This window comes from Mus pahari, chromosome 7 (assembly GCF_900095145.1).
Source record: "Mus pahari chromosome 7, PAHARI_EIJ_v1.1, whole genome shotgun sequence".
NCBI lineage: Eukaryota > Metazoa > Chordata > Mammalia > Rodentia > Muridae > Mus > Mus pahari.
This window is the reverse complement of record NC_034596.1, coordinates 38,750,467-38,763,396: the sequence shown is the minus strand read 5'-3', so window position 1 is coordinate 38,763,396 and position 12,930 is coordinate 38,750,467. Positions and strand designations below refer to the sequence as shown.

At 41.5% G+C, this 12,930-nt stretch overlaps 1 protein-coding gene across 4 annotated transcripts in view; it reads right to left on the bottom strand.

The window, feature by feature from the left end:
• Dock4 (dedicator of cytokinesis 4) overlaps positions 1–12,930 on the bottom strand; it is a 406,489-nt gene that overhangs the window by 104,461 nt on the left and 289,098 nt on the right. For all 4 annotated transcript variants that reach the window (XM_021201378.2, XM_029540998.1, XM_029540997.1 and 1 more), the window contains exons 21-23: positions 12,720–12,801; positions 10,477–10,647; positions 6,171–6,363 (exon numbers count right to left, since the gene is read on the bottom strand). In XM_021201378.2, the coding sequence (XP_021057037.1) occupies positions 6,171–6,363; positions 10,477–10,647; positions 12,720–12,801 (446 nt within the window). The remainder of the gene's footprint in view (positions 1–6,170; positions 6,364–10,476; positions 10,648–12,719; positions 12,802–12,930) is intronic.

Below are 12,930 nucleotides of genomic sequence, written 5' to 3'. Positions count from 1 at the left end.
AGAGAGAGAGAGAGAGAGAGAGAGAGAGAGAGAGAGAGAGAGAGAGAGAGAGATACTAAAATTCAAGCCTGTAAGCTAACTCGCTATAGGCCTTCTGTAAGTAGTACAACACTACAGAAACTTTACTTACTTACAAAGCAATTACTTGACAGAAAGAACCAGGGAAACGAACCTGGAAACTAAAGAACCACTATGTAGTAATGTTTAATTGGAAGGGAAGGCAAAGCTCATCTGATAGGTTCCAGCAGCGAGCTGGCTTTGGTTTTCAAGCACTCAATTTGCAGCCAACTGTTAAAATATCTAAGAGCTAGGGGTAGAGCAAGGGAGACAAATAGTTCACCCGTGTTGTGTCAAAAGAGAAACAGCTGATGCGCTAGCTACCACAGGTCAGTATTAAAAACTCCAGAACCATGGCCGGAGAGCAAAGTGGAGCCTGAATCCTGAGTAGCACAACACGTGACAGCCAACCGATGCCTAAGCCAAACCCCAAATTGTCCTGGGGGTACATCTTTGATAAAGTTCAGAAGAGAGTAAGAACAACTGTGGGAAGGAACAGCTGAGTAAGGTTCCGTGATGTGGAGGGAGTATGGAAAGGCCCTTGACCTGAGTCTTCCCTCACAACAAGTCTGAGACAGGAAGCAGGACAGGTAGGAGGGGTTAGGGTGGGGATAAAGTAGCCAGAGCAAAGGGAACAGAATGCTAGTGCCCCTGAGGTCACAGTACATGCTTTATCCTCCCTCCTCTCCCTCCCCCCTACTCCTTCCTTCCCTCCTTTCTTTTTTTTTTTTCTTTTTCTTTTTTTCTTTTGTTGTTTAACCCACTCCAACTATCTCATTCTACTCCTGGACAACTGTCTTTATATTTTTATAGAGGACAATCAATAAGAAATCGTGATTTAAAAAAATGTAACAAAACAACCCTTATGACCTACACATTTTCAACATATGAACAGCAGGTCTAACCAGCAAGAGTTATTGGGCACCCATTAAATAGAGTAAGATTTTTGCTCTTGAAACTGCCAAATCAACATAGAAATCTAATCAAATATCCTTCCTAATTTTATGCTACTAATTCCTTGAACATGCTTTTAAAATACATTATATTCTTTCTCTCATTTAAAATTTTTTTTGAAAAAGATTTACTTTTTATTTACATATGCCCGTGTGCTTGGGTGAGAGTCTGCCATGAGTGGGCTGGTATCTGTAGAGGCCAGAACAGGACATCAGGTCCCCTGGAACTGTTGTTCCTGGCAGGTGAGCCTCCTGACTTCAGTGTTGGGAGCTGAACTCTAGGAACTTGGACTTCTCTAGAAAAGCACTAAGCACTCTAACTGCTGAGTCCCAGCCCCTTTCGTATTTTCTATTACAGTTTCGTATCATTCTACAGAATTACAGGTAGGGACTGGAGAGCCACTAGAAAGAATTCTGATCACTTTCGTACAGAATTGCCACCATAAACTATCTGATCCTCTGTTTGTAGGTGACAGTAGGATCACCGGCTTGTCAGCCCTGAGCTGAGACCTAACAGCATCTCACTTAGAGTGGAGGACATCGCTAACACAGGGGAGCATGGCAGTTGGTTCTCCGTGTCTAATCTTTCTGGGGTCTAAACACACATATTTAGGACATTGAACAGTGGTGGCTCATTTCTCCCTTTCTGTTCTGGACTGCCAGACTCAGGCCTAAGACAGGGGAGTGTCTCATCTCAGAACAGGCATTCAGGTCTTTATACTTAGCCTCACCCATCTGCATGGGTTTCGTCTTATATGTGGTTCAATCACAAGCAAATACAAACATATCCTCTTCTCAGCAAGAAAATAGGTAAGTGGTGGTTACAGATTCCTGCTAAACCACTCAGCAAATGTTTAGCACTGGGGACACAGCGAGGGCCACGGCTCACAACCCCTACAAGAAGTTGACTTACAATCTCCTGACCATTCTTGAAATCACCATTCCTGACTCCCAGCCTCCACCCTTCCTACAGGCTTCTCTAGACATTGCCAGACCTGCTTGCTCTAAAATACAGGCCTCCTCTCCTCTGTTTCTCTGGAGAATATTTCCAATAGGATTCTAGTAGACCATTAACTTATAGAATGTTCTAGGTCTCCTGGTGGGCTTATATGGCTAAGGTTGAATTCTCCAAAATTAAAAATTTATTTTCTTAACATGTGAGTCAATTGTGGACTTCCTTCTGTCTAATAATACTAACCCCTAGAAAACTTCAACTTTGTCATTTTCTCTTGACTTCTGTATCACGGATCAAGTTTCTGCTCATAAAAATTAACATCCATAATAAATAACAACGAGAAACTGCCTACTCTGTGTTGGGAGATGTGGGGTTGTCATTAAGAAAAAGTCCAGAATTAGTCCTTTGGCTTTAGCTGGATATTATGGCTTTGAACACGTTCATCTCCCCTCATCCTACCGCCATCTCTGGGTTATAATTGTCATAGAAGAATCACCTGTGACCTCTTCCTGGTCGGGATATGTGGACTCAGTCATTAACAACTGCAGCCCTTCTGGGCTTCATTTGTTCGAAAGAGAATGCCAGGATATCTGTTTTTTGTTGTTTTTTTTTTTTTCACCTTCTTACGGGGAGTGAAACCTGCAAAGTGCTTTTGAATCTGTTTCTTCTGCCCACGTGTGGGAAGGAGAAGTGATTGTTTCCTAAGTTGTTTCCCAGATCCCAACTTCCTGGATCCTGGGAATTATATTATAGCCAAGGAGCCTCTGCAGAGGGAGGGAGATTTATCTGACCCCGTTGTAAACAGAGGGGGCCTTATGAATGAAAGAGACAGAAGGATCCAAATGTGTGTGCATGTGTGCGAGAGAGAGAGAGAGAGAGAGAGAGAGAGAGAGAGAGAGAGAGAGAGAGAGAGAGCACTAACGTGTGCAGTTGGCCTCTAAAGCTATAAAATATTAAGAAGATGACCAGTTCGCCAGGCCTTCAAGATGGGAGAACAGGTCTGGATGCACCCTGAACTTTGTGCAGTGAAATGACCTTGAAGTTCTGCTCTACAGATAAGGAGTTTGCATCATTTATTTAAAGCCACCAAGGTGTGGTTCCCATTACAGCAATGATAAACTACCATACTACCTCTATCTTCAAAATGCCCACCTCACTTCTTCTTATTTTGATTATTTTAGCCTTAGCTTATGTTTATCCTAAAATTAAAGTGATATCATACCCCTTGTTGTTTGGATATAGTTCTCTTTGAGAAGTTGGGACGCATTCACTTAATTTCTTTGCTCTGTTTAAGATTTACATTTTGTTTGGCTTGAAAGGCAAATGTCCTTTACCTGCTATGCTGAGTGAGCTGACACTGAGACCATTTGTGGTGAGCTTCTTTGCTTCTCCTACTATGCCAGTAGTTACAATTTTATACTGTCCCTCTTCTAATCTCAGTCTCATTATTTTACTCCACTTGTCAGCTCAGGCATTCACATGATGCATTTGGTTTACCTTCCAATATTTTCTCATTCATGAGGATACTGCAGGACTACCTGCTTGTTCCTTGAGTTCACAGTGAGTAGGTTTGAATGCTATGATCGCTTGCAACCCTCTCTAGGTTTCCCTAACACTACTGGGGATCACCATGTGATTTAACAGGGCCTTTTCTATCTTGGAAGACTCCCAGGGACAGTTCCTGTTTTTCTCAATGATCCAGGCTCCTTCTGGATATGCTGTTCCCTATCACTTACATATGACAGCCTTTGTTTTCTTCAGTGATGAGTCAGTGAATATGAAGCTAAGCATCACTTGTGAAGTGAGAGAAGCAGTTTTAGCTATGTTGACTATGAGTGAGTGGCTTCTGCTTCTCCATAATCGTCCTCCAAGGGGAGTGGCCCACATAGAAAGAACACACGGGGTTCCTACCGCTACCACCTACCCTAGGCCATAAGGCATCTATCAACTTCCTAATCCTGACTGGTGAGCCTCTCCTCCAGGGTCCTGGCACCCTAGGGTCCTGGAGAATATCTCCAGAGTTAGCTTTACAGATATTCTCACCAAATCACACAACACAGAGACCTGATTAACTTCTTCATTGTATCGACTTCTTGAAAAGCTCTCTGATGTTGCTTTTCCTATTTTGTTCCCTGAAGGTCAGGAATCCTAAGGGTCTGTGGAATGAATAAAATCCTCTCAAGTAATTTCATTACTACTGAAAACTTATTTTGGTGACCCTAGTTGACCTTTTAGTGTAGGACTTTAACTAGTGAAGAATCATCTACTTAGTGTGGGGGAAATATGGCAGAAATCACAATCCCTGTGAGACAGAAGTCAACCTTCCTTAGCTTGTGGAAAGCCGAGTTGGTCCCTGAGTTAAGCTAGGTACTTGGTCCACCCCTGTCCTTTCTACACCTCTGCCCTCAACCCTAGAGAGTCCCTGACGGCAGAGACACAACCCTGCAAAAAATATCTTTCTTCTAAGTCAGTGGCTCTCAACCTTCCTAATGCCATGACCCCTTCAGACAGTTCCTCGTGTTGTGGTGATCCCCAATTATATAATTATTTTCATTGCTACTTCCTAACTATAATTTTGCTATGAGTCAAAATATAAATATCTGTGTTTTCTGATAGTCACCACTGCTTTAGAGTGACCTGATTTTTTTTTTCTTGTAATCAGAAGAAATCAAAAGATTAAACTTTCTTTTACATTGATTGAAACATTAATGATTTCAGCAAACAGAAAAAAAAACCAGCCTGGCTGTCCTGGAACACACTCTGAAGACCAGATTGACTTTGAACTCAGAGACCTGACTGCCTCTGTCACTGAAGTGCTGGGATTGAAGGCCTGTGTCACAATGCCCAGCTAAGAAAATGAGAAAGTGATGAATTCCTCAATAAGAAACTTAAAGTAAATACTTGGATGCTAAGATTTGTTCATGGTTTACTGATATGCTCTATTCTTATCTGTATGCTTAAGATGTTTTATGATAAAATTATTTTTTTTTCAGTATGTTTGGGACTATATACTCATATATACATTCAAATGGAAAAATAACTTCTGATGGAATCTATCTTAAAAACTTTTTAGTTGGTGAATCAGATGGAAAATTTTTCAAGTAAATTTTAAAAGAAGGAGGATATTTCATTATTTTCTTCTGGAAAATAAATTAAAAAAATTGAGAGACAACAGGATTTAATGATAGCTAACATAGCAAAATCTACATGGTAACTGATTGCTTGATAGTGGGATAAAATTAAAAAAGGAATACAAAGAACTTCCATACAGTTTCAGAAGATAAATGACGTTGGTTTGAATGAGGATGGCCACCACAGGCTCATGCATACATTTGAATGCTTAATTCTTGGTTGGTGGACTGTTTAGGAAGGACTAGGGGATATGGCATTGTTGAAGGAGGTGTGTCATTGCGGGTGACCTTTGAGGTTTCAAAAGGTCACACCAGGTCCAGTCTTGCTCACTCATTGAACCTAACATATATGCTTTCAGCCACAGTTATACCTGCCTGCCTCCCACCTTACTTCCTGCTGTGATGACCATGAACTCTGAAACCCTCAGAAACTGTAAGCAAGCCCCAATTACATGAACTTTAAAAACAACAACAACAAAACAAAAAACAAAACAAAAAAAAGTTTTGCCCGTATTGTGGTATCTCTTTACAGATGTAGACCAGTGACTAAGTTACAAACTGATGAGAACCATTTAAAAAAACAGACAAATAGGATCATATCAGGTATAAATATATAAATCTCAGGAGGAAATGGTTACTTTTCTCTTGATCCTATAATAAGAGATCTACAACAATGTGGGCAGGAGACCCATGCCACACCACTAATAGTTGTGATTACAATCAATAATTATTCAGTGCCCTCCCCAGTTCCCTTCCTTCTTTTGCCACTGGGTCTCAGTATGTTCACCCTGCTCAGGCTGGTCCTAAACTTCTGGATTTAATGGATCACCTGCGTCAGCCTCCTAAGTAGCTAGGACTCCAAGTGTGAGCCACTATGGTGGGCCGATTCAGTCTAGAAATGATATTTTGGCAGCCACACTTTTATATCTGACTGATAAATACATTTCCCATTGAAATTATAATGCTTTTGGGAAAGTATGCTTGATTTTTATTTGCTTCTTTGACCATTGGCCACAAGACATGAAGAAGGGCTTTCTAGACACAGCATTTGACCATGGGGCATCACCACCGTACCTGGGTTGGTATAGAGCTGGCTCTCGACGGTTTTGCCAATGCACTGAAGCTTAATTGCCTGCAGAGAATCATCCACATGCATGATGGTAGGTAGGCTGCCCAGGGTGTCCTGTACCAAGTTGGCCACTTCCCGGACATCAAAGAGCTTCAGCAGTTCTGAGTACACAGCTGGAAAGGAGCTCAGGAACACAGCCTTAAAACAAAGAAGGGATACAAATGAATCAATGATCCCATGGAAAATAAGATGTAAGATGGCATCAAGCTTTTATCAGACCTGAGGGTGAAACCTTTGTGCAGGCTAGCCAACCACAGGGTTAAGGGGCTACAACCACAGCCCCTAATATTTTCAAAGATATTTTATTGTGATTTCTTTCTCTTTCTAAATGAAAGCTCCATGACTGTTTTTTAAAGCACTATGTATTTGCTTGACTATTCTTAAAATGAGTAACTTGGTATTCCCTGCTAAACACTGTATCTATGTAAACTCTGATGTACTTGGCAAAGAACTGAGTCACATAAATGCAATAAAATAAATTTTTTAAAAATTCAATGAATCTCTCTGCTTACACAAAGTCAAATTATCTCTTTCATGTATCTCTTAATATGTAACCGAGTTCTTTATTATACTTCCTTACTTGAAAAATGTATCTTGGTGTCCCTGAAATGTAAGGTACCGTTATAATATGACCACTAAAAAGCATGAATCAAGAAATACTTTATGATGAGGGCAGGAAGCCAGCTGCCCTGGGACAAGCTAAGGGTTATAATTGAAAATAAAAATAAAAGTACAATTTGGTTTTGACCTTCCTATGCCCTGAGACAAATAGAGAAAAATAATTACAAGGAACTTGCAGCAAGGTCTGGGGCCTTTACCCTTTTTGCCCTTCGTCTTCGTTTCCAAGAAATTCTGGGGCAGGAGTCAGTACATGAAATGGGAAATGGCAACACAGCAGAGCTGGTTCTGGGTCCTGCCTGGCATGGGAGGACTATTCAGGAATTATTGCCAAGTCAGGCTTTGGCTAAGAGGAGGAAATGAATCTTCCTACCAAGCCTGAGATGACCCACTGGGAAACAATCCTTTGCCCCACTGATGGGCAGACCCATTGGGTAGCAATCCCTTAGTCCACTTGACAGAGTACTGAGAGGGTCCCCTTTGTCTCTAGCAATCAGTCTCTGTGCTGGGTTTTAACTCGCGTGGGAAAGACTCCCACAATGCCAAGCAAGCAAACTAAGTTTCTGGTTTTAATACAGTTTAAAAACATTGGCCAATATGATCCTTGGCTCTGGATAAGGTAGATGCAATATCTAAGATGACTGATCATGACCTTTGTGCCTGGTAGCTTTGCAATTACATTATATTGCATTGCCAAAGAGCTTTTGCAGAAAAAAAGTGAAAGATGCTAGACTTAGCTGACTCTTAAAATATGGAGATTATATAGGTAGGCCTAACCTAACCATAAACCTTTAGGGTTTTGTTTTATTTTGTTTATTTCATTGCAGGAGTCCTAGAGAGATTGAAAGCATGGGCAGAACATAGCATATGGCTGCTGGATTTGAAGCAACCCAATGTAAAAAACATTCCGAGTGGCCTCGAGAAGACAGACTACCTCCCATGCCCCCAGCCTGTACTGGCAGCCTGCAGGGAGAGGCCCTTGACCCCACAATTTCTACCAATAACCTGAAAAATAGTCCTGTTCTTATTCAAAGGCTTCAGATAAGAAATCAAGTTCTGATTTTGACTCTGGGAAACTCTTAGGAAAGAATTCAACTAAGCCTGAGTAGACTCCTGACCTACAAAACTGCAACTCAAAGCTGTTTAAGGCCATCAAGCTAAGGTATGTTAGCAGCAGTAGAAAACTAACACCTCTCATTAACCAAACGTTGGCCCTCCTAGTTTCTTTAAGAGGAGTGTAGGATCATCAGTGAACCTTCAGTGGGAAGAAATGTGTCATTAACCTTACCACCAAAATATTGGGAGGCAATGCTTTTTTTTTTTTTTTTTTTAATTAAAGAAAACCAACATCTCATAATCTTACATTAACTGTGACTTTGCATAAAAAAATAAACACAGACACATATAAATAAACAGCGTACAGAGTAAAGAATTACTTCAGTAGGGTTATTAGCATTTTCAGGAACTTTATATACTTTAATAAGTAACAAAGCTGTCTCTAAAGCTCAACTGTGGAATAGTACTCTGAAAACCAAGACTAATGAAAGTCAGAATGATACAGAAGCGTCAGGGCTGCTACACCCTGCAGAATCATAGCAATCGAAGGTACCTTAGGGAATGCTAGGACTCACGGGAGATATGGTGAAGGTACAGAAAGATTCCTGGAGTTTTAGAAGAAGAAGAAATATGTCTTAGATCTCCAAGAAGTGAAAAAACAATAATTTAACTTAAGAATAGAAAGGTATCATGAAAGGATATTGAAACAGAGACAAAATTTAGAGCTAAGATGAAAGGATGGACTATCCAGAGACTACCCCACCCGGGGATCCATCCCATCATCAGCCACCAAACCCAGACACTATTGCACATGCCAGCAAAATTCTGCTGAAGGGACCCTGATATAGCGGCCTCTTGTGAGGCTATGCCAGTGCCTGGCAAACACAGAAGTGGATGCTCACAGNCAGCTATTGGATGGAACACAGGGCCCCCANTGGAGGAGCTAGAGAAAGTACCCAAGGANCTGAAGGGGGCTGCAACCCTGTAGGTGAAACAACAATATGAACTAACCAGTACCCCCTGAGCTCGTGTCTCTAGCTGCATATGTAGCAGAAGATGGCCTAGTTGACCATCATTGGGAAGAGAGGCCCCTTGGTCTTGCAAACTTTATATGACACAGCACAGGGGAATGCCAGGGCCAAGAAGTGGGAGTGGGTGGGTAGGGGAGCAGGGCGAGGGGAGGGTATAGGGAACTTTCGGGATAGCATTTGAAATGTAAATAAAGAAAATATCTAATAAGATAAAATAATAAGTTAAAAAAAAGAATAGAAAGGTATTTTTCAGGTGCAAAGCAGGCAGATGTGGTCTCTGTGATTAACAACAGTTAATAGAGATGTTTCAGGGTGAAACCTTAATCACAAAGTAGTAAATTCTGAGACCTCTGTGGTAAGTAAGCATACTGGATTATCCTCCTCAAATTATCAGCTGCTACAAATCAGCTCTGGCAAAAAGCTTGTCTTTGAGGTCCCTGGTGTCGGGATTGGACTGCTAACTACAGAGTATAAAATGACATTTAAAAGAGCTTGTTATATGATGGGCCGGGTGGACGATAAGTCCACATCTGTAAGGAAGAGAATAACAAGACTAGCTGTGTGAGCAGTCAGGAAAAGCACAGTGCTGTCACCAGAGGACAGTGAGTCCTGGTGCTGGGACACTGTAAGGTAGGCCTGCCACATGCCACCTGCCACAAGACTCCAGATGACATCAGCCTTCTTAAGACCCAGTTTGCTTTAATCTCCCTATTAAAGCTCTAGTTCTCAAAGATGTTTAAGTTTCCAGAGGATGGTGGGAGGCTGCTTCTCGATCTGACAGCTTCCAACCAAGCCATCAGAATTAAAAATATACAAGGAGGATTAAGAAAAGAGAGAGAAACACTAAGAATTGTCTCTGGGAATGTATAAAAGGCAATGCTATTTTGAATGTAGATGGATCCAGAACTTAAAAAAAAAAGTCAAAAACAAATAAAGAAAGAAAATCAGAGCCAGGCATGCTAGTTCACATCTGCCATCCCAGCCCTCGGGAGGTAGAGGCCTGACTAGGTTAACTAATACCCTGTCTCAAAACAGCCAACAACATACTGGTGCAGGTATGCCTTCCAAGCACACAGCACAGATAAACACATGTGAGGCAACTCCCAGTAACAGAATCTGCAGCACTTGGCATCATCTTAGGAAGATGCTAGTAAGTAAAACAGAAGAAGACAATGTGAATTTAACATTGTCCAAGAGAATGATTCTCAAGTTGATAGATTAAAAAGCAATGAGGCTGGGGTTAAGAACCAGGTTCTAGTGACATCCCGTCTCCCAGTTGAGGGTGACAGTGTCTAGCCACCTGAATGTGTTCGAGTAAATGAAAACATGGCTGACGCAAACTGCCTCTACTCGAGTATGGGACTTGGGAAATGGAGTTGCTTAGGTTAGGCCAGTACATAGAGCCCGGGGATCTTAAAAGTCTCATCCTGATGATGGCCAAGCTATGGGAAAAAGGGAGCGAGGCTACTCAACCAAGCTGGCGTGTAAAAGAAAACAAACTGCAATCCCAGTTTTCGTCTATTTAGCAGGGATGGAAAACAGTTACCTGCGACTGAGATAATGCTCCAGTCCCTTTGCTCTCTTGTGAGAGGAAGAAGCGGACGGACATAAGGAGCTCCTGGATGCAGCAGCGGAATTCCTCTTCATTCTGCCCTCCGGTGGCAAGGGAAAACAGCCTTCGGGATTGAACTATATACTTAAAAATGTATTCTTGTGCCTTGAAACAAGAGTGTTAGAAAGTTAGCTTCAAAGGACGCTGAGAGTATTTATGTAACAATGACATAGCATAAAAAATATTACAGAACAGTGTTAGGCTTTTAAATAATTCATCCCCAAACTGAGGCACCCTGAGATGTTTGAGTGATATATACTTAAAGTAGAAAAGCCATTCTTCTTTGATGCCAAAGAAGCAAAACATATTAAAAACTCTTTATAATTCTGAAGTTAGAAACACTGAATATTTTTGATCTTCAAATAGTTTTTGTTTTAATTTAGCCGATGAAGATGAAGAGATGAATATTTTCAAAAGTGGTTTGCCACTTAGCACTTGATTTCCAAGCAGACCAAGTGAATAAATTGATAATGAAAGAAAGTACATGTTTTATAATCTTTATGTATGCATTATCTATGTATCTGCAAATGAATGTATCTGGAGGATATCATCCTTAGTGAGGTAACCCAATCACAAAAGAAGTCACTAGATATGTACTCACTGATAAGCGGATATTAGCCCAGAAACTTGGAATATCCAAGACACATTANGGAAAACAGAAGAAAATCAAGAAGGATGACCATTTGTGGATACTTCATTCCTCCTTAGAATAAGGAACATAACTCTCATGAAAGGTTACAGGTACAGAGACAAAATTTAGAGCTAAGATGAAAGGATGGACTATCCAGAGACTACCCCATTCGGGAGTCCATCCCATCATCAGCCACCAAACCCAGATACTAATGCACATGCCAGCAAGATTCTGCTGAAGGGACCCTGATATTGCGGCCTCTTGCGAGGCTATGCCAGTGCCTGGTAAACACCGAAATGGATGCTCACAGCCAGCTACTGGATGGAACACAGGGTCCCCAATGGAGGAACTAGAGAAAGTACCCAAGTACCTGAAGGGGGCTGCAACCCTGTAGGTGGAACAACAACAGGAACTAACCAGTACCCCCGGGGTTTGTGTTTCTAGCTGCATATGTAGCAGAAGATGACCTAATCGGCCATCAGTGAGAATAGAGGCTCCTTGGTCTTCCAAACTCTATATGACCTAGCACAAGGCAAGGCCTGGGCCAAGTAGTGGGAGTGGGTGGGTAGGGGAACAGAGGTGGGGGGAGGGGTATGGGAAACTTTCGGGATAGCATTTGAAATGTAAATAAAGAAAATAATAATAAAAAAAAAAAAAAAAAAAAAAAGAAAGTACATGTTTTATAATCTTTATGTATGCATTATCTATGTATCTGCTGACACCACATAGTATAGTCTCAATATGAATTAGAGGACAGCTAGGAAACCCCTTGACAAATATATATATATATATTCCCCCACCCCTCCCCCCTATGGCAGTACTGGAGATGAGCCCAGGGCCTGATGCTTGCTAGGCAAACACATACTACTGAACTATATCCCTTGCCCCAAATCTTCATTCTTTACTTAAAAGGATTACACAAGAACATTGAAAGTTGGAGTCCATCCAGGATTACCTAATGAGACCCTATCTCATACAGAGATAGGGAGATGGAAGGAGTAGGAAGGAGAGGGAAAGGATTTGGTAGCTGGGAAAATTTTATTCCTCAACATGTCTGAAGACCATGTTAATATCACTGTGGCTCAATATACTGGGTCTAGAGATGTGGGAGTTACTAAACCAGGATACCCAGTACAACCTAAGGTTCCTTCATTGTGATCCCTCAGGTGATCCTATTGTCATTTAAAACTTAAGCTAAAGGGTTCTCATTAGCTCTCTGTCAGGGTGGGAAATAGGCAGAAATTTCCAAGTTTAAATTAACTGCTCATTCCAGTCTCTTCCCATGTTCCCTTCTCCTGCCTGCCCATTCTGGACATCATCTGTGCAGGATTCAATCCCCAGTAGGTGCCTCTGGGCAGGCCTGGCAAAGTCCCTTTCAAGTTTCATCAGCTCTGGAACAGTCATAAACTGATTAAGATCCTTGAATTGGAATGTCAGTAATGTATCATCACCAATTACTGTCTGTGCAGAAGAACCAATTAGTCTCCAATCATCACGTAGCAGCTTTGTGAGACTCTGTCATCTGTTTTCAACAGCGTGTTATTACCTTCAACACTTCCTGGATATGCTCCTGGCGCTCTGCCTCCGTTATCCTGTCCACGTACCACTTGAGCACTTTGATGAGATCTCTAAAACACAGGGAGCAATTCGCAGATTGCAGAATGGCTAATTCTCAATTAAATGGCAATAAACTCAACATACATGTGTATCAGGAAGACTAGTCTTTCGCTGTAAGGTCTTACATTCTCCTGCCTGGT